The sequence below is a fragment of the Osmerus mordax genome, chromosome 8 (assembly GCF_038355195.1).
Source record: "Osmerus mordax isolate fOsmMor3 chromosome 8, fOsmMor3.pri, whole genome shotgun sequence".
Classification (NCBI taxonomy): domain Eukaryota; kingdom Metazoa; phylum Chordata; class Actinopteri; order Osmeriformes; family Osmeridae; genus Osmerus; species Osmerus mordax.
In genome coordinates, this window is record NC_090057.1 from 5,894,400 (window position 1) to 5,915,718 (window position 21,319).

The 21,319-nt window shown below is 49.2% G+C and overlaps 1 protein-coding gene across 1 annotated transcript in view; it reads right to left on the reverse strand.

Moving 5' to 3' along the window:
* Positions 1–21,319, reverse strand: part of LOC136947178 (neurexin-3b-like) — a 191,904-nt gene that overhangs the window by 142,050 nt on the left and 28,535 nt on the right. Inside the window, 3 exon segments of the mRNA XM_067241068.1 lie at positions 314–752; positions 6,324–6,485; positions 9,425–9,726. Coding sequence (XP_067097169.1) covers positions 314–752; positions 6,324–6,485; positions 9,425–9,726 — 903 coding nt within the window.

The following is a 21,319-nucleotide window of genomic DNA, read 5'->3' on the forward strand; positions in this document are numbered from 1 at the left end:
GGTATCTCTTTACACTTGTGATGAATCACCTCGTTTTCAAAAAACGGCAACCTGGGAAAGGTTTTTGGCCTTCACAAGAAGGAGATAGTAGCCAATTGCATTCTGTGAGATACTTTTCTAAACAATTCAGATGTAGGGCCACGTCAAGCCTGATGCCTTATTCATTATTGTTATCATAGTTAGCCACTACCTCATCCTCTGTCATCTCCTCCTCCACTTTATTTTCCTCCTCCACCCCTCTTCCTCTTATTACACCTCCTCCTTCTCCTCCTGTTCCTCCTCCTCCTCCTCCCCTTCCCCTTCCCCTCGTCACCTGAACGCCCATCTCTCTGTATGTCCACATGATGCCAGGTCCCGTCGTTGACCTTGTTCAGGGTGGCCTTGACCTTGATAGTCCCAGAGCCCATGTCCAGCAGGAGATACAAGTTTCCGTCCAGCAGCTCCACCGCAAAGAAGTCCACCTTGTTGTTCTTCTGGCCGCGCGCGTCCCTGCGGTCCTGGGGCTTGCCGTGAGTGAACAGGATCAGGCCGTTGGGCTCGGAGGTGCGGAAGTCGAAGGAGATGGAGCCAACTCGCTTGGTGTTCCACTTGGGGAGGCTGAGGTAGGAGTCGGGGGTCTCGAAGCTGATGGGGTCAAGGGTCGGCACGTTCTCGCACTTGAACACCACCTCCCCCTGCAGCTTCATCTTGGGGTCCACAATGCGGGCAAGGCGGGAAAGCTCCAGGCGGATGTCGTTGTTCTTGTAGACCACCTGGAGAACGAACAAGAACAGTTAACCACTAGAGATCTGAGGGCTTTACATGAAGGTTACATTAAGGTTCGATTTACTACCTTGTAACCACATAACAATATGTCGTAAATACAGTTCAGTGGAATAGAGATGAAATATAACAGCAGCACTGAATTCATTCAAGGACTGAACTGAGAAGGCAAAATGTGGACATATTTTTTGAAGAGTTTATCTACTGTATTACAAATCATTTGTACTGTATTCCTGAAAAGCATGCCAGAGTCATTGCTGGAAGCTAGACCGGACACAAATTAATTTTCATTTTCTCTATATATATTTATCTGATAGTTGGCTGAAACATTATTTATTCCAGTCAATATGTTCCAGGAACATTTTCAATCACAATTTGTTCCACATGTGAAACTGTCATACGCTACTGTACAAACAGATGAGTCAGCATGGACATCTGCCAGTGCTAGTGAAGGTGACAGAATCTGCACATTCCAGAACGCCATGTGACTATTCCAACCAATAGGAATTAAGTTGAAAGAGGGAAAGAATGAAGAGAAAGCATCCAATGGGGGGTATTGATACCTCTGCAGAAACAGACCCGCCCACAGAGGCAGAGACAGTGTTTACCCATGCTAAAGCTAGCCTTGCTAATCCCTACAGCGACACTCCAGACTGCACCAGTCAGATGCCACAAAAGGGGAGACGAATCGTCGATAGAAATCCAGTGAAGCAGAAAATTAATGTTTTTTTGTTGTTGTTTTTTTCTGGTGCTGAAGAAGTCTCTTTCGGGTGGCGCTGTGTGCATGGCAAGCAGCTGTGTGCTGCTGGAAAGCACAGCTGTCAGCAGGCAGATCGGCCAGCCACAGGATTACAGATAATCCCGGAAGATTTGACAGTAAATCAACACAGGTGCCCCTAAAGGGATTTAGGGTGAGAAGGAGAGACGGGGAGAGAGATAGAGGAAGGTGGAGGGAGAGACTAGGGGGGAGAGAGAGTAGGGGCAGAGTCCAAGGGAGAGGGAGGAGAGAAACTAGTAGAGGGAGAAAGAGAGTGAGTTATAGACAGACAGAAAGGTAGACAACCAGACAGACAAGCAAGCACAGGGGGGAAGGGGGCAGAGGGAGGAAAGATTGAGAGGGAAGGAGGGAAGTAGAGAGGAAAAATTGGATGAGTAAATATCCAACAGGAGATGGAAGGAAACACAGAGGGAGTCCTAAAGGCTTGGCAAACACCCTCACCAAACCTGTGTGTCACTGTCGGGGTTGGACGTGTGTGTAAGTCTCTGAGTGTACACACACACACACACGTACCAACACATGCACTTGAGTAGTGCATGGAGCGTGACAAATAAAGTGCTTGAGAATGTCCCCACTACTGTTTGTCATTAATTTAAAAGGGCCATGTAGCGCTCATGCAATTAATTACGTTTTAATCACCCAGGTTCAAGCAGCAGAGTAGAGCACAGTGCAGAGTAACATTTTGACTTGCATGTGTTATGCATGGCAGTCATGTCTCCTTGACATGGAGAAAAGGCCAATCCTGTCAGCTCTATTTATAGCACGAGCCATGTTCTTCTTAATGCGGGCCAGGACCTGTTAGAGCACCAGTGACTGGGCCATCATTTGCAACACTTTCTCAGTGATTTCATTGAATCCAAGGTCATGTTTTTCTCCGTGTTTTTTTCTTCTTCTCCTCAGCATCTGTGCTACTTTCCCTGAATCAGGCCAGCCAAAGTTTTCCCTGTCACGTTCCTCGACCTTGAGAGAGAGAGAGACTGGGGAGACTCCCTCACTCCCTGGCGTTGCTGTGTGTCTCCTGCTCTGCTGTGATCCTGTCCGCCCCGCAGCTGGACCAGCAACGCTGGGGCCGTATATGATGGGGCATTCTGCCTGGCCGATCAATAAACTAATGGTAATGATGTTCTAAAACAGGGATGGACTGGGACTGCTCTGGCCCTGTCGGTTCGCACTCCTCCTCTCTCTTCCATTCCTCCTCTCGCCCTCTCCTCCATCCCCTCCTATCCTCACCTCCTCCATCCCTCCGCTCCCCCTCTCTTCCATCCCACTATCACAGGGGCTGTAACGAGTCCATAAAGCCTGGCTCCTCCATCTCCCTCCCTGATGCTGTATTGATTGTGTCCTGGGTGCAGAGGAAGGAGACACACTAATCTACTCTAAATCAGCGAGTCCTCCCTGGCCTTAGCCCTGGCTGCAGCCTCTGGTACTGATTTAGCCTCTGTGTTGAGGAAGGGGAGCTAATTCCTCATGAGTAAAGACACTCACCAGCTGCTGACACTGGGAACACTGGGCTGAGGCTCTCCCTCTCTGTCTCTCTCTTTCTCTCCCTCTCTTTCTCTGTCTCTCTCTCCCTCTCTCTCGCTATATCTCTCTCTCTTTCTCTCTCTCTGTCTGTCTCTCTCTTTCTCTGACTGTCTCTTACTCTCCGTTTCTCTCTCTCTGTGTACGTTTGTCTCTGTCTCTCTCTGTCTGTCTGTCTCTCAAACTGTCTCACCCTCTCTCTCCTTCTCTGGATACACAAAGAGACTAATGCGCACCTAGACGCAAATCAATATAACAATGGCCCAGTGTGTGTAAATGTTATTTCAAATGGGATGAGGGGAGGGATTAGGGGTGTGGGGGAATGTGATACAGTCAGAATTAAACGTAATCATTATTGGAAATCGTTGCCGTTTGGAAGGCGTGTGGGCAGCGACAGGGAGGGAAGGTGTGGGTGGTGACGATGGTGACGTTCATCATGTGCGCTGTGACACGCACAGACACCAGAAGGAGGATGCTGTATGCATTCACACTACATGTTGGGAGCCCAACAAGGCATTGTGGGTAACTTGCCACCGGCCAGGGTGGAAGAGACAAGAGTGTGAGGTGTGAGGGTAGGTGATATGAAAATACACAACGTGTAGTTGTTGGCTAAACCTCTCTTTCTCCCTCTTTCCCGTCCCCTACCACCCTCTCTCTCTCTCTCTCTCTCTCCTCCCATCCCCTCCTCTCTCTCGCTCTCTCTCTCCCCCCATCCCCTCCTCTCTCTCTCTCGCTCTCTCTCTCCCCCCCATCTACTCCCATCTCCTCCTCCTTCCTCAGACTGACAGATCGCTCCAGCAGCAGGGCCGGTCAGGAAGCCACAAGCTTGACCAGACCAGCCCCCCCGAACCCTGTCAGTCATGCACTTCCGATCTGTCGTCTCCTGCTGTACTTTCTCTTGAAGCATTTGCGTGTTGCTTTGGATAAAAGCATCTACTGAATGACTAAAATGTTAACGTCACTGCAGAGCCACCAGCTGTTTCCCAGAGCAGAGCCAGGTCCTGGCACCATGAGGGCCTAGGGGCCAGAGCCATCACTGAGGCTGGCTTGACAGGGATTGGACGCCGGTCACATGACCAGGCGTCTGCCCACATGGCTGAACACGTGTGTGTCTGTGTGCTGTGTCTGTGTGTGAGCGTTTGGATGTGTGTGGATGTGTGTGTGTGTGTGGATGACGTCATGGTCCCTGCATCACCCAGGGGAGAGGATGAGAGCATCTGAAAATGAGGAGCACAATACAGCAGCATGTCTTTTATACTCTGACAGGCAGCAGAGACATTTACTGCAGCCACACACCCATCGGCTGTGTGTGTGTGTGTGTGCTCTGGCCAAACATTAGAAACAGAGAGATCCAGAGAGAGAGTGCCTAACAGTCTGGCACAGGGCACATAGTGCATGTGATGTGTTTGTGTGTGGTCAGCAGTCTATTCAACCCTATGAAGCACAGTTCAGGACCATAAAGAGAGAGGGATAGAAGGAGAGGAGAGGCGGAGGAGGGAGGAAGGGCGAGTCATTAGTAGGCTGGGACAGGCCACCATTATTAGGACCAGACAGCCAATCAGAGGACACACACACACAACACTCAGTCACCAGATAAAAGAACTTAGACAAGGTGACTTTTCTCTACATTCCCCCATGCCACCACTAAAAGGGTGTGTGTATGTGTGCGAGCCTGTGTGTGTGTGAGCGTGTTAATGTGTGTGTGTGTTTGTGTCAGAGAAGCTTGACCGGCTGAATGAAGGGCATGTTTGGGAGGTGTCCCTGCTGTCCAGACTGGGTGACAAATCACCCAAATTAGTGTTCTGTCTGTCTAACCTTTTATTACAGGTTGGAGAGAGAGGGAGGGGTTGAAAGAGAATGAAGGAAAAAGTGGAGCTAGAGAAAGATAGAGAGAGAGAGATAGAGAGAGAGACAGAAGGAAGGAAGGAAGGAAGGAAGGAAGGAAGGAAGGAAGGAAGGAAGGAAGGAGAAAGAGAGAGGGAGTGAGAGAAATGATGACGAGAAAGAGTAATGCGTGCATGTGTGAGATCGTGTTTAATCTGTGTATGAAGAGTCACGAAACTGTTCTGAATTTAAAAAAAAGAAAACAACTAATTTGATAACATGGCTGCATAATTGTTGCTCTTTAAGTCTCTGTGGTTCTAGAACTGATGGAATGTCACTAATGGACGCCTGCCATTATAGAATGGCTAGTGGCCTCTCCTGGCATTTGATAATAGCTAAAGGTCAATCTCCCCATAGTGATCATAGCAATCATCAGCACACAATTAGGGTGCACACGTACAGCCACAGACATACACTTAATGTTCAGCTGAGAGAGTCAGCTTCACTCAAGGATGAGGAGAATAATCAGCTTGATTTTCCCCCTTAATGACCATCTCCAAACCCAGGATCTCCAAAGCCAGGATCTCCAAACCCAGGATCTCCAAAGCCAGGATCTCCAAACCCAGGATCTCCAAAGCCAGGCGTCACCTGTCATCCGTGACACATCGCTTGTTCTCATGTTCCTGTTTAATAACCACAACAGGATGTGTGCGGTGGGACTCCCCCGGGCACGGCTGAGACAGCGTTTAAACGCCGTCCCCACCCTGTCCTGCATCTGGAGAGAGAAGACGGACTTGCGGGAGCTATGGAGGAGGACCAGGGTCGAGCCAGCGCTTAGGGCTCCACATGCAGGGGAGTCAATAACTGAATTATAAATATTATAAACACCCCAAAACAACATCCCAGCATCCAGTGTGTTTACAGCCTTCCACAGCCAGATCAAGGGCCGACGCGAATATTTTCCGCAGTCAAGCTGAGAAGGCAAATTACATATGACAGAACCCATTTTGGGGGCATTTTCTCCTCAAATGCTGTGAATGTTATGAATTGCATTAAGCTGGGATATTGAATGGCTGAGACCATCTCTGCAGAGTCAGCAGCTTTAATTGATAAAGCAATTTCATTTCTCCCTGGTCTCCGTGTCTGGGGGAAAACTACGCTGATCTTTCACGTCTCTAGTAATATTCAGATTAAGTGGATGCTGCGGATGGTACAGTATGCATCTAGAGTACATTTCATACATGCGCAATGCATTAGCGTGTGTGCTTGTTAGCGCGTGACTGTGCTTGTAGGGGTGTGTCTGTGTCTTAGTGTACCATCAACATTTGTGACTGTGCTTGCAGAAGTGTGTTTGTGTGTGTGTGCTAGTGTGTGTGTGCATGTGTGTGCATGTCTGTGCCTGTGTGTGTGCGTGCGTGTGTGTAAAGGCTCCTCCTACCTCTTTCAGACAGCCCATGAAGTTGTTGCTGACGGGGGATCCAGGCAGGTCGGCTGTGCTGGGGCTGCCCCCCACATAGAAGAAGTCATCTGAGCCCAGCATGGTGTAGTCCTCCTGGGTGTAGCCGGTAGTGGTCAGGATCCCGTCCACGGAGATGGTCACCTGTCCAGGGAGAGCACATCCCAAAGCCAACCTGTCACACTCAGCGCTCTGCCACTCCTGTCCCCCCGAACGCACACACCTCACTCCTGGCTCTGCGGCTTGGTTCTAGATTGGAGATCTCTGGGTTCTACTGCTGATTCAGCTATCTGGGTTGGCTAGTTGCCGTAGGTAGGAGAGGTAGTTTTGGATCAGACAGCGTTTTGGGTTCTTGAATGAGTTTTAGTCATAGGTTCACAGGACAGGTAAAGAAAATATGGCGGAAGCATATTTTCTTTATCTTTGATGGGGGTAAGAGAATGGATTCTCATTCGGTTTTGAAGATTCAGGTTGGGGGGGTTAGTAAATGTTTCAACCAAGGACAAACTGATTGTACTTGACTTAGGTTTGGGGGGTTTTCCGGTAACTACAGTCACACACACACACATTCATACACTCTCACACACACTTTCTTACAAACACACAGACACACTCATGCATAACAAAGGGAGATTTCTCAACTTTACAAAAGTGCAAACCAAGGTTTCTATGTCTCCCAGAACACAGAACACGTATAACTGTACATGTGGCGGGAGAACATGATGTGATGCATGATGTGTCACAAAGCTACAGCGAGCGCATGGAAGCGGGCACATGCACAGTCAAGACGAGGGCAGTGACCATGGTCACACACACACAAACACTGGCACCAGCATGCCACAACACAAGGGTGGGAGGTGGGGGGGAGGGCTGTGAGTGAAGGTGAGTTGGTTAGAGTGTTAGTGGTTATGGGTGAGAGGTCAGAGGTGACAGGTGACGGATATCAAGCCATGCGCAAGAGTGAGTTTTGGAACAACTGTCAGAGCTCCCGCAATGGGTGTTAATCAACCATCAGGTTAGGTTGTTTTAGTGGGGATGTTTTGGTTTTCGGCACGTGGTTGCCTGCTGGTTGAGGTGGCCATCTTGTTTGTGGGATTGAGGCAAGCTTCTGTCAGTTCTGGACGACAGTCGGCACAAAAAATGGGGTCTTTAAATCAAAAAAGAAGAGAATCCCTGGAAAAGGTCAATAAGTCAAAAGGTTGATCGGAGACTCCATGAACCTCGTGGCAACGTAAAAAAAAAAAAAAAAAAACGTAAAAGCGGGAGTGAAAAAAAAAAAAAAGAAGAGAAAGGAGGGGGTGGGACAGTCTGGAGCGGGTTCAGGGAGGGGGAGGGAGAGTCTGGAGCGGGAGCAGGGAGGGGGAGGGAGGGAAGGAGGCAGGGAGGAAATTGCAAAGTGAAGAAAGCCTGGTAATACAAACCCATCTCCTCATTTTTTGATAAGAGTGTCTAGGATGAAACTCAAAAGGTAAAGCAAAAGAAGAGAGGGGGAGAGGGACACACGGCAAACCCAAAAAAAGACAATAAGAATGATATCTACCAGACAATGTAGTTTGTTTACCATAGCGTGTCCAATGCCAGATTGCTTTCCGGAAAAGGGGGGGAAGAAAGGAAATCAAAGGAATAATGAACAAAAACGTTGTTAATAAGGATGGATCAAACAAAATAAAATAAAAACCAAAGATGGAGAAGTTAGGATGTTAGTACATTAGTTAGGTTAGATAACTGTTAGTAGTTAGAATGACTAGTTCCATGAATGATTTGTTAGTCTAACAAAGCGTGTCTTCCAAAGAGGATAGAGAGAGAAATAGAGAGAGAGAGAGAGAGAGAGAGAGAGAGAGAGAGAGAGAGAGAGAGAGAGAGAGAGAGAGAGAGAGAGAGAGAGAGAGAGAGAGAGGGGGGAACAAAGATAGTTCCCTCAGCTCTGGGGCTCTGGAATCTAAAGTCTCTTCATAAGCCCTGTGGAATCTTACCTGCAGCAGTTCACAGTCAGGACAAACAGAACGCCCTTAAATACTCCCCTCTTCTCCTCGCCTTCTCTCCTCCTCTCCTCCTCTCCTCCTCTCCTATCTTCTCCTCCTCTCCTCTGCTCCTCACCTCTTCTCCTCTCATCTCCTTTTTTACTCCTCTTCACTCCTTCTCTCCTCTCGCCTCCCCTCTCCTCCCACCTTCCCTCTCCTCACCTGTCCTGCTACAGATCGATCACATGACTCGGCATGACATCAATCCCATGTGACCATCCGGGACACAGTCCTCACAGCGCAGCTCTGCTGGGCCGCCGGGAAACCGTCTACCACAAACGTTTGTGATCTCGAAGAAGTACTCATGTTCACTATCTAACAGCACCTCGTCCGCGAAACAGATGTCTTCCTATCATTTCACATCACGCCACTGTCAGTATGAACCAGCTAGGTTTACGTCTGATCGTCTGTGGGGTGGATTCAGACTCTAACTCATTCCTCCACTTTCAGAAGGCCGTCGGACAGCTGAGCTACAGGAAGCTTCACAGCCCCCAGTCCTCTCTTCTGCCCGCCAACAAGGAGAAAGCACTTCCTGCTGTGTTCTGAAGGCTACCGGTCTCTCCCTGACAGAGAGGAGAGAGCCGGTTCTAAGAGACCCGTCATTCCAGAGAGGACAGGAGCCCAGACACGTCTAAATGAAGGAGAGGAGGAGGAGGAGACTCCAAGATAAGGAAGAGAGAACACAGACATCTCCGCTACTCTATCCATCACAGGCTCAACGCGTCTCCATAATCACTCCCCCAGCGAAGGAGGAATTAAGAGCCAGTGCATCTGGTAAAAAGCAGAGATAACTCAACATGCTCAGTCATCATGTCACCCTCATAACTCTGTTTAATACGCTTCGGTGGAACAACAAATCTCAATGTGACACCCTTTACTCCAGTTGAAAAGCACTTTGAGTGCGTGGAAACACAGTAGACTATATTCAAAACTATATTCAAATCCAAAGACTTCCTCATCATCCTCCTCCTCAGCCTTTTCATCCTCCTGCACATCAACCTCATCCTCCTCATCTTCTTCCTCATCAGCCTCGACCAATCCCGGTCCGTCTCCCGCGGTTACCTGTCTCAGGTTGCGCGTGACCTTGATGTCGTGCCAGGCGTTGTCGTTAAACTTCCCGTTGACGGGCTCCACGATGGCCTCGAAGGCCCCCGAGCCCAGGTTGATGACGAGCGACACGGCCCCGTCCTTCAGTGCCAGGTTGACGTAGTCGGCCGACTTCCCCGTGTGCAGCAGCAGACCGTTCCTCTGCCAGGTCTTGAAGGACAGCGTGATCTCGTCGCTGCTGCTCTGGATGGGGTTCTGGGAGAGGTCGTAGCAGAAGTACTCCGAGCCTCGGAACGTGGCCACGTTCTCCTCCCTCGCTGCGGAGAGAACGACAAGAGGAACACGTTCAAGTTGAAGGCTTTTTTTGGGGGGGACGTTCGGCGAGGTATGTACAGATACAATTGGCAGCAAAATTAATCGTTTGTACATGATCATATAAAGCAAATCTCGACAGGTTCGGACAGCGGAACAAACCACAGCAGCGAGGGCGAGGAAGACGCTGAATCAGCAGTTTACCTCTCACACACCCAGCATGACTCAGCGACAAACGACCTCAACAAACGTGATTCTTGTGATCCCTCCCAGGGGAGCAGAGACTGAACAGAGCCATGGTCACTAACACCAGTCTCCTTCCAACCTCCATCCCTCTATCCATACATCCCCTCCTTCCCTCAGCCATGAATCAGCGAATCACCTTCACATCACTCTCTCTCTCATCACACAGTACCAAAGAGCAACCCTGCTGGGGATGGGTGTAGCTCACCGGTACAGCACTTGACTGCTCCTCAAGATGTGCTCTGGTTCAAATCCCTTCGGGTGAAAGCTCCGCTAAGCGAATACATTATTTTAAAACCCAGGGGCGGGGCTACATATGATGGCTCACAGGGGCCATGATGGGGGCCTCTAATGATCCACATTAATCACCCCGCAGTTCTGCTCCTTTATGGACTCCTGGCAGCACTTCACCACCGCTGGGACTCCTGGTCTACGCTCTCGAGTTCCCTACCAGGGAGGGAGAGAGAGAGAGGAAGAGAGAGGTGGAAAGAGAGGAAGAGAGAGAGAGTAAGAAAGGGGGAGTTGAGACAGGCAGACATGAGAGGACAGGGCAGATTCTCCCCTATTTTTCTCTCTCTCTCTCTCTCTCTCTCTCTCTCTCTCTCTCTCTCTCTCTCTCTCTCTTTCTCTCTCTCTCTCTCTCGTTGGGGGTGAGGCTGTAGGCAGTGGTTTCCTGCCCAGGTCTGACTCGTGCTTCTTAACTAGCCCAGAGGTCCAGGAGGACGGAGCAGTCTGAGCCCTGAATCTATCAATGCCTCAGCATGGTGTACACTATACTATTCAGTCTCGGTGTGTGTGTTTGTGTAAGAGATGTGTTTTCTTTTCATGAAGGTTTGTGTCTGTTAGCCCCTTCTACGAAGCTCTGAAGTGCTCATACTGTAGGCTTAAATTATTTTGGATTTACCTTCCGAAGGATCGATATCTACCAAAACACAGCTGTAATGCTTAGTACAATCTGTAAAGGGAACTGGGGGCTGCAGTGCATGCTGGAATAGAAGAGGTATGCGCTGGAGTTTCTCCATCTGAGCTCCTAGTAAACAGGATAGTATTGTTGAGGAGGAAGAGAGCAAGCTGGCTTAGGGAGGATTCAGGTCAAGGAGCTCACCTCCTGGAGCCCAGAACGTTCTCACACAGCTGAGTAGAGGAGAGGATGGCGTGGGAGGAGGAGGGAGGAGGAGAGGAGCGAGGGGGAAGGGGAGAAGGGGACTCCCAGTGGACTCTGTTGATTCTATGTCTCCAATCGGACAAATCACAGATGCCTCCATCATTAGAGCCAGCAGTTTGAATGTCCTCAAATATCCCTCAGTGGAACCATACAACATCAAAGTCACCGACAACACAATGGCAAATATTCAATGCTGGAGGAAAACAGCAATGATAGCAGAGCTAATGTTAGTGAGTAACTTCTCTGTGTAATGCTCATTATGTAGTCTCGTAACCTATTCAGAATGAAGCATCCATCTTCAAAGGGCTTCCAATGTCACTCCAGGCTCCGTTTAAATCACTGGGAGAGACGCACTTCACAAATGATTAATGAATAACTGTTTACCTTGATGGCGAAGCTTTCTAGAAACATATATCACTTAGGGGCTCATATGGGAGGACTTTCTCATTGTATATACAGTGTACCGAGTTTCACCAAAGCAGTGCAAATTCGCAGCATAATTTATTTAAATGCATAAAAATATGTACTTTTGTTCTGCTTCATTCAAATATGTTTTAACCTTGACTCTACCAATGCACAAACATTCCAGTACACAGCTATGACAGCTGTTACAGCACTGTAGCTATGCTACATCAGTAAAATGATATACCAATGAGCTCTGCCAACTAGCTACTGTCTAGCCTTAAAACCAGGGCTGCCACTCAGATTGCTGGTCTAACTACTTCTGCTGCATAGCTGCTCTAACATACTCACACATCCAGTTTGGTTATTTGTGTTAAAAATTACAATAGCAGACATCCCATGTCTGCAATAGTTTAATGTAAACTAACCGAATGATTAGACTATAAGAAAAGTCATTTCTCTGAGTACTAATAGCTAGAACTGAATTGTTTTCCACAGTAAAAATGGAACCTCTAGTGTATTGAGTGCAGGGAAAGCGTGTGTGTGTGAGTATTTGAGTATCCGTGTGCATGTGTGTGTATGAGTATGTGTGTGTGTGTGAGAGTGTCAAAGTGTGTGTGTGTGTATCGTCTGTGGACACCCAGCCAACACACTGTAGGGTTTCATATCGATCATACAGCAGGTCATTTCTGGATTTTTCACCCGTCATCAATATTCCATCCGTGTGCCAAGCCGTCCACTGCCGGGGGCTTGATTTCAAAATCCACTGGAAGCAATTAGCTTCTTCATTTCCATGTCCTCTCCCTATACCGCCTCCCCCCATCTCCCCCCCCCCCCGCATCCCCACTCCTCTGCGTATTCCCCAGCCTGACCTCCAGGACCCCTCGAGTCAGAATCTGTGACCCTGACCTTCTGCTGATCAGCGCAGGGTATTACAGTCCCTGCTCGCGGCGTCGGGCTGAGAAGCCCTGATAAGTACTCAGGAAGAAAACAGATGAGCTCAATGATGAGGCGTTGGTGGGAGAGACTTAGCAAAAGACTGGGTTAGCTTCAACAGCTGTACTGCTGCCAAAACCATTAGCCTCACTGCAGAGATGGCTGCTGGGTTGGTACGCCAGCATTAGCGGGCTACGCTAGGCCACACTAGACTAGGCTAGGCTAGACTAGGCTACACAATGTTGAGCTATGCTAGGCTGACATTAGAAATGCTGTGGTAAGAGTTAAAATATTCTGGTTGAGCCTGCCAAACATTCCCACAACACACATTCTAGCTGTGACTGGAAACACCAGTCCTAAAAATAGAAAAGGCTAAACTCTGTTATTAGCTAATCGTCAAGCACCCAGGAGGAGTGGGGACTGTGGAGGATTGGAACTGTATCGTCCCACACAGTGAGGCTAAATCATGACTAAAGATGTACTCAGTCAGTCTCTCACTCTCCTCTCTCTCTCCTCTGCCTCCCTCCTTTCCTCCTCACTGAAAAAGAGGATGAGTGGGAAGCATATCTGAGCCAGTCGTCTTTTTATCAAACAGACTGCAAATGCTATAGCTGCTAAAGCTAACGCTAATTGTGCCAGTGCTCGACAATGAGCAGCTAGTGAATTCAAATCAGGGCCATCCTGGATGATGTCACTCCCAGTAAATCACGCCTCACCACAAAGAGATTACATCTGCAGCAACAACATCTGCAAAGGAGTGAACATCAACATTAATAAGTTGTATCGTGTCTGTGGACACATTTGTCAGTCCTGTGACAGCTCTATTTGTGACAAGGCAAGTTCAAGTAGAATGTTCCTGTGTGTTTGTCTTTTGATCTTTCAGAACTTCTATACAACTGACAGAGGGAGACCGAGAGAAAGAAGGAGAGAGGGAAGTAGAGGGAGACAGCGAGAGTGAGGGAGAGATAGAAGGAAGGAGACAGGGAAAGAGATGGAGACAGAAAAATAGAGGGAGAGTTCCCACTTGTCTCCAGGGAAGGAGAGTGACAGACAGTATTAGCCTAGCAGTCTTGCATTGAGGAGCACAGTTCCCCTGGCACTTTAATCTGTGGGTTTAGATAAACCTTACTTCTCCAGATAATACCTCACCTACTCCCAGCAGCACGCACACACACACACACACACACACACTCGTGTACGGGTAAGGCACAAGGCTGCTCTTCACTACGTAGACAGAAAGATAACCATTGTCTAAACTCAAAAGCAGGGTTCAGAGTTCCTGTTTTCGGGGAAGAGGGGGGAAAGGATGGGGGGAGGAGGGGAGAAGGGATGGAGGGGAAAGGGATGAGGAGGGATCAGGGGATAGGGGAGTAGGGATGAGGGAAGGAGGGGAGAAGGGATGGAGGGGAAAGGGATGAGGAGGGATCAGGGGATAGGGGAGTAGGGATGAGGGAAGGAGGGGAGAAGGGATGGAGGGGAAAGGGATGAGGAGATAGGGGAGTAGGGATGAGGGAGGAGGGAATAGAGAGGAGGGGAGGGAAGGGATGGGGGGGAGTAGGAAGGAGGGGTGGGGCGGGGGGGAGAGGGATAGGGGGATGGGGGAATGCTGCCTGAGGTCCGATCCCATCAAGCGAGGCAATGGTGCAGAGCGCATACTGAAGTAGAGAGAGGGAGAGAAGGGGAGAGGGAGAGAGGGGGAGGGAGAGGGAGGGAGAGAAGGAGAAAAAGAAACTGAGAGAGGCTGATTGCTGTATGGTTACTGAGGCCGTTTACAACTGTGGCAACGGCAGCGGCCATATTTAAGGAGCAGACACAATGCAGGGATGAGATCACCCTGCGCTCATCCATCCTTCATCCTTGAGAGAGCAGGAGAGACAGAGAGTGAAGGAGAGAGAGAGTTAGAAAGAGAGAGGGGAGGAGAGACCAGGGAGGGATGGATGAGATTCTGGATGAGTGCTCCACCTCCACAAGCTGCTTTCTCTCTCTGAAAGATCCTTACTCACTGGTTCAACATGCCTGTGTGGGTGTATGTGTGCGTGTGTGTTTGTACATGTGTGTGTATGTTTGTAAGTGTGTGTATATCCGTGTGTGTGTGTGTGTTTATGCACATGTGTGTGTGCATGTGTGCGTATGTGTGTGTGCTTGTCTGTGTGTGTGTGTGTTGCGGGCGGAGGCGGAGCGTGACAGGCGGTCCCGGAGGCCCGTCAGTCATCCAGATCGTAGAGGCGTCTGATTGGCCATTATCTCTCCTGTCAGCAGCAGGCCTGGCCTGCTCCTCCCCACATCGCTCTCTGTCAGGACGTGCACACACACACACACACACACATGCAAACAAACACACACACACACACAAACAGTGGTGCAACGGATTGCAAAACTCACAGTTCGGATCAAACTGCGGTTTTGAGTCACGGAACGGATATTTTTCGGATCAGCAATAAAGGACACAAAATTATCTAACTTTGCTTTTTCATTTGAATATTATTTTTAATAATCACCGTCCGCTCCTCAGCTAGCAAGAACTGTCACTGCGCTTTTTACTTCTTCTTTGCTTTTTGCAATACGAGCATCCTGGAATGATTTGTTGGGATTCAACATTCACAACACAACCTCCTTTTGCAAATAGCTTGCTCTATCCGTCCACAAAAAGACATGCGCATATGGTCTACTGAAGGTGGTCAAAGCAAATGTGTGCTTGTAAATACTCAATTGAACCTTTAGCACTAGAAAAACACAGCACACATCTAAGTCAGTATCTTTTCACTGCAGATTTGCGTCCAGATTCAGGGAGTTCCGGGGGTTTTGTGCACCAATGTTTGTGTGCGTGTGTTTGTGTTTGTTTGCGGATCACAGATCAGCTACGCTCCGTAACACCGCTACACGTTAACTGCCGAACACACTGTTTGAAGCAGTGACGGTTGTTGATAGGAGCACTTGAAAAAAAGTGCTCCTATCGCCCACCCTAGTGTCACTGCGGACACGTTTATAGCCGTTTAGAGCAGATCTCCTAGAACTCTATTTAACCTTCCCTATTTAACCTTTCACTTCTGGTGTCAGGTGGTGGCACAATGGTTCCACTGTCATCTACTCATGACTCATCTGATTCATCCATGCAGGTTAGCACCAGTAAAGTCCCCTGTCTCTGGCAAGAGGATGTTTCTGGAGCCCTGACAGATGATGAGAGAGAGGGAGAGAAACTCACTCAAGACTTTACTGTGCCTTTAAATCCAGTTAGAACCAGCTGTAGCCTGTAGCCTAAACACTGTGTGACTGTGTTTCCGTGTGTGTATGTTGGTACAATCCTCCATTAGTTCAGGGTACAAAAAAGAAAGCATTCCTTTTCTCTTTCTCCATCTCACTTTCTGTTACTGAAGGGTTTGGACGGAAAAACGAGGTGTTCTATCCTGTTAGGTTGTCTCCACCAAGCTTCTTCCACACTGACACACACTCAGGTTGAGAACTTTGTATGGGAAAGCATGAGGAGGGACACTGTTGGTAAACACTAATGACAAACAGGCATGTCACACACACACACACACAACACCCTGCTCACGTGGCTTTGACACGTACGCTAGAGGCCAGTCACTATGCCAGGGTATCTTTTTCCTTCTCTCTCTCCTCTCTCCCTTCACCCCTCTCTCTCTCTTTCTCTCCCTGTTCTCTCTTTCTCCCTCTCAGTCTCTCCTCTCTCTCCCTCCTTCGATCTCCACCTCAGCGTGCATCAGTAAAGGTTGCAGGAGGCTGAGGGCTGTGTTGGGGCTAACGACTTTCTCTCTGTATTCCCCAGATACCCCCCCAGTCAGGATTTCTAAAATTATAGGACAATCCACACACACACACACGTACATGTACCAGTCATCTGTCCCTGCAATCCATCCAACTGATAGCTGCTGTGTGTGTGTGTGTGCAGATGTGAGCATACATACTGTAGTGTACAAAAAACACATGTGCCTGTCCTATTTGTACCTGTCCTAAAAATATCGTATTTGTGTGCAATCACATCAACCTTCTTCATCCACAGGTAAATAGAATCATTTACCATCGAGTCATTGATTAAAGTGATATTTACTGTAACACTTCTGTCTGCCATTACTGGGACTGTGATAATCTTTCACTCCATCTGGAGGCACGTATATGAGCTGATTCCATCATGACACAATCACATTTGCTGACCCCTTAATCCATCCTGAAGCTGCCGTCCTACCCGCATGGGGCTTTTCTGCATCTGACCGTCTGAACACACAAACACACGGGCATACACAGGCACACACACATGAATGCACACACAGTTACACACATACAGTCACGTACACATTTACACACACAGACACACATGCCCTATCTGGCAGGGATATAAGGAAGTCAATAACATTATCCTCTCTCCATCTCAGAAGCAGTTATTAGGCTGGAGAGCTGAACGACTCCCCTCAATGACACTCTGATGAAGAGAGAGATGAGGGGATGAATCTCCAGGCAGATGAATGTAGAGAGAGGGGGGGAGACAAATAGCGAGAGAGAAAGAGAGAGAGGAGGGAAAGACACAGAGAAAGAAGATGGGAAGGAGGAGAGGAGAGAGACAAGGAGAGAGAGAAGAAGAGAAACAGGGAGAGTGGGAGAGACAGAACGAGAAGAGGGAGGAAGAGAGAAAAAGGAGAGGATGATATTAACAGTTTATTTTCTTAATGAGGTGCTGGTGTGAAGATGACCACTCAGTTCCTAAGAACCTTTTTAGAGCCTCTCTCTCTCTCTCTCTCTCTCTGTCTGTCTGTCTGTAAGGCGGCTCCCTTCTCCAGAACAAAAGGCCATGTTGGAGAGTTAACAGACAGTAACACCAGCAACACAGGTGAGCAGGGAACACTAGGCTAGCAGACTAGCAGTAAACAGGCTAACAGGCTAGCAGGGAACTCTGTTGCAGCCAACCTGTGGACCCCAAGCTAACAGGAACAGCTGAACAATCACACACACACACAGTACCGTCCACCTGTACTGTACACGCGCAGCCAACAGTGCCAACACTCTCAAACACACACAAATGTGTACAATCCAGAGCCCTCCATGTGCGTATGGGACAGCTGGCAGTAGGTTGTGTGTGTGTTTCCTCCGGAGGGATGGAGTGTGTGTGCTAGTGTGGGCTGGGTACTGGCAGGCAGGGTGGTGTGTGTGCAGGGTGGTGTGTGTGCTGGTTGGTCCCACATGTATGGTCTGCTGTCAACACCCCCCAGAACGGACGTGTAGGCACACACACTGCAGAGACACACACACACAGTCTGAAAACACACACACTCTGCAGACACCTACACACACACGGACACATGCTGTCCAGACACACACACATAATGTGCTGAAACACACAAGCTCATACACGCACACACACAACCGGGTCTGCTTTATTTCCTTCCCACTGTGGAGACAAAATGTCTGTCTGTAAACACACTAGCAACAACCCAGTGTGTGTGGGGGCTTGTTCCGGTCTGTGTGTACGTGGCTTTTGTGTATATGTACGTGGGAGTTCACTGAATGTGTGTTTAAGTGTGCAGGCTTTTTGTCTGCGTCCGTGTGTGTGTGCGCATGTTCACTGTATCTTGTTCTGACTGACCCCGCACAAAACAGGACACACACCCACCCACATGCACACACACAAAAGCCTGTGCACTTACACACGCTTTTGTGTGTGTGCATCTGGGTGGGTGTGTGTCCTGTTTTGTGCGGGGTCAGTCAGAACAAGCCCTCCTCCCTGGCAGACTCTCTTTCTCTGTCTCCGTCTCTGTCTCTCTCTCTCGCTGTCTCTCTCTATATCTCTCTCTCTGTCTCTCTATCTCTCTCTCTCTCCTGAGATCTGAGAAGTATGTCACAGATGGGACACCGTACAGTTCCATCCTGGGGTCGAGGGGTCAGGGCAGGGAGAGAGACAGAGAGAGAGCGGGCGATGGAGAGAGCCTGAGGGGGAGAAAGAGGAGTCAGACAGCAGAGGGACCAGGGAGACTGGCTTAGAGACAAGCCCAGGACAGAGAGGGGTGACTGGGGGGGTCTGGAGGGAGGTCTGGAGGATGTGTGGAGCTCTGGAGCCAGATAGAGAAGGAGATCTCGCGATCCAGCCAGACAGCAGCTCAGAGGACTGCTTATCAACAGTCTCAAGGGTAATATAAACAGGCCCGTCCCCGACACACACACACACACACCATAGACTAGCCCGGGTACTGATAAAACTCTGTATTTGGCCAGGCTGTTAAAGAGAGGCTGACTTTGTCTCCCTTCCTCCTCGCTATCCCCAACTTCCTCAGAGAACACACACACACATTCTCCCCGACTTCCTCAGAGAACATACACACACTCTCCTCAACTTCGTCAGAGGACACACAGGCCAGGGCCCAGCATAAACCCTCCAGGTTATTACACCGTCAATTTATGAAAGATGACCTCAACTGGAGCTGGCTGCCTAACCATGCAGAGGGGGAGGGAGGGGAGGGGAGGGACGGTTAGTCAATTTACTACCTCTTAACTTCTGCTAAGGTGCTGTACGTTGACCTCTGTCGCAAGAACAGACTGGAGATGAAAGAGAGGGGGATGGGGAAGGAGGGGAAGAGAGGGGGATGGGGGGGAGAAGGCTGCTGAGATGACGTAGAGATGATAAGTGAGGCCTTGTCAAAGTCTTCAGAGCACATCTATAGCAGTTCACCCAACGGTCATCCTATAGAAGTCTCAGTACAGCTTAGGGGCATGTGTGTTTGAGAGTGAAAGTGTGTGTGTTTGAGTGAATGAATGTGTGTGTGTGTGTGTGCCAGTATACGTGTGTGAGTGTGTGTATGTTTTGTGTAATCCACTCTTGTGACCCATCGCTCAAAATGTCTCTATGTAAGCTGCGAAAACTACAACTCCCAAGATCCTTCACTCTGTGTGTGAACGGCACATGAGCAGCAATGGAGGGTGAGATATAAACAGGGAGGAGAGAGGAGAGGAGAGAGAGGGAAGAGAGAGGGAGGAAAGAGAGTAGAGGAGGAGAGAGAGAGAAGATGGGATGAAAGAGGGAGGAGAGATTGAGATGAAGCTCTTATTGACAGGGCGGTAATCACTCCACTTCCCCAAACAAACAAAGGCGCAGAACGGAGGAGAGAGGAGGAGAGAGAGGGCAGGAACGAGGGAGAAGGAAAATCAAATATTAGCTTATCAACAAACTTGAAACAAGCGCCGCTATGAATATTCTCCTCATCCCCAGAGGGCAGCACTGCACACATTGACTCTCTCTCTTTCCTGCTCTCTCTCCCCCCTTTCTTTCCCAACCCCCTTCTCCATCCCTCTCTTTCCTTCCATTTCTCACTCCACCCCCTCTCTCTCTTTGTCAGTTCATTTTCTTCTCTTCCACTCCATTCTCTCCTTCCTCTTTGTCTGTCTCCCTGTCTAGCTGACATTGTCTTTTCACTCCTCTTCCCATCTCAAATGTATGTCCATCTCTCTCTCTGCCCCCCTCTCTGTTCTCTCTCTTTATCCCCCTCTCACGCTATCCCTCTCTCTCTCTACCTCTGTCTCCCCCATCTTCCTCCCTCTCTCTCTCATTCCCTCTTTCTATCTCTCTCTCTATTCTCTCTTTCTCCTCCTCTCTGCAGTTTGACTTCAAAGGCTGACGTGGTGATCTAAGTGAGCAGGATAAAGTCTCCAGTATGCTGATTGAGAAGCCTATCAGAGATCTCTCCTTTTATGTATTAATCACAGTGGCTGGAGCAAGGGAAAGCCATAGGAGAGAGAGAGAGAGAGAGAGGACAGAGAGATGGCGAGGGTAGAGAGAGAGAGAGAGAGAGAGAGAGAGAGAGAGAGAGGGCCATGAGAAGGAAAACGAACCAGAACCCACATGATGGTGAGGAACGCTCGAGGAACGGGTCCCCTCCCACCCCCACATGCCCACTAGCAGGATAACTATCCACGCAGGATCAAAGGCGGCCATTTTGACCTTTCTTTGCATCTGTTATCAAACGCAGGCACGCAAAGTGAGTCAACGATGGAGTCCTTCACACAGAGAGGAGAACTGCTGCAGAGGTTCGCTACTCATCAGCTCCTGTGACTCAGGTCATTTCAATCCGACAGTGTCCTCCTCTGACTCACCACAACAAAGCATGTTTAGGGAGAGGGGGGGAGAGGGAGGGAAGCAGAGAGGAAAGAGAGTGGGAGAGGGGAGGGGAGGGAGAGAGGAGAGAGAGGGAGAGGGGAGGAAGAGAGGAGAGGGAGAGGGGAGAGAGAGAGAGAGAGAGAGAGAGAGAGAAGAGAGCGATGGAGAAGGCGCTAGAGTGAAAGAGCAAAAAAGAGAAGAGAAGGAGAGGAACAAGAAAGAGAGAGGGAGAGAGAGCAAGGAAATACATTTCCAGCCTCGTTCAAACAGAGAGAGAGAGATAGAGCATGAAGAAGAAGCTTTGCCAGGAAGCCACTCCAGAGAGAGAAAGAGAGAGAAGCCGTACTGAAAACCCTCCAGGGTCCAGCCATACATCTATCAGGGCCAGGCACTAAAGCCAGCGGGGCATAAGGCATGGTGGAGCTGTTTCCTGGGGAGTCCGTTGAGAGGCCAGGCAGACCAGAGAGAGTAGCCCAGCAGAGTGAGCCCTCTCTGGGGTACGGCAGGGGATGAGGCCGTGGCGGAAGAGCTCCAACGTCAGCACTCCAATCGCTCCTAATCCCTGCTTAGTACACCCACTGTTATGGTGGAGAGAGGGATCGAGGGAGGGAGAGGGAGGAAGAGTGGAATACAGAGAGAGATGAAGGGAGAGAATTATAGAGACAGCTATATAGAGGGAGAAACAGGGAAAAAGAGAGAGAAAAAACTGAAAAGAGAGGGATGAAAAGAATGAGGAGAGAGGATAGGGAGGGGA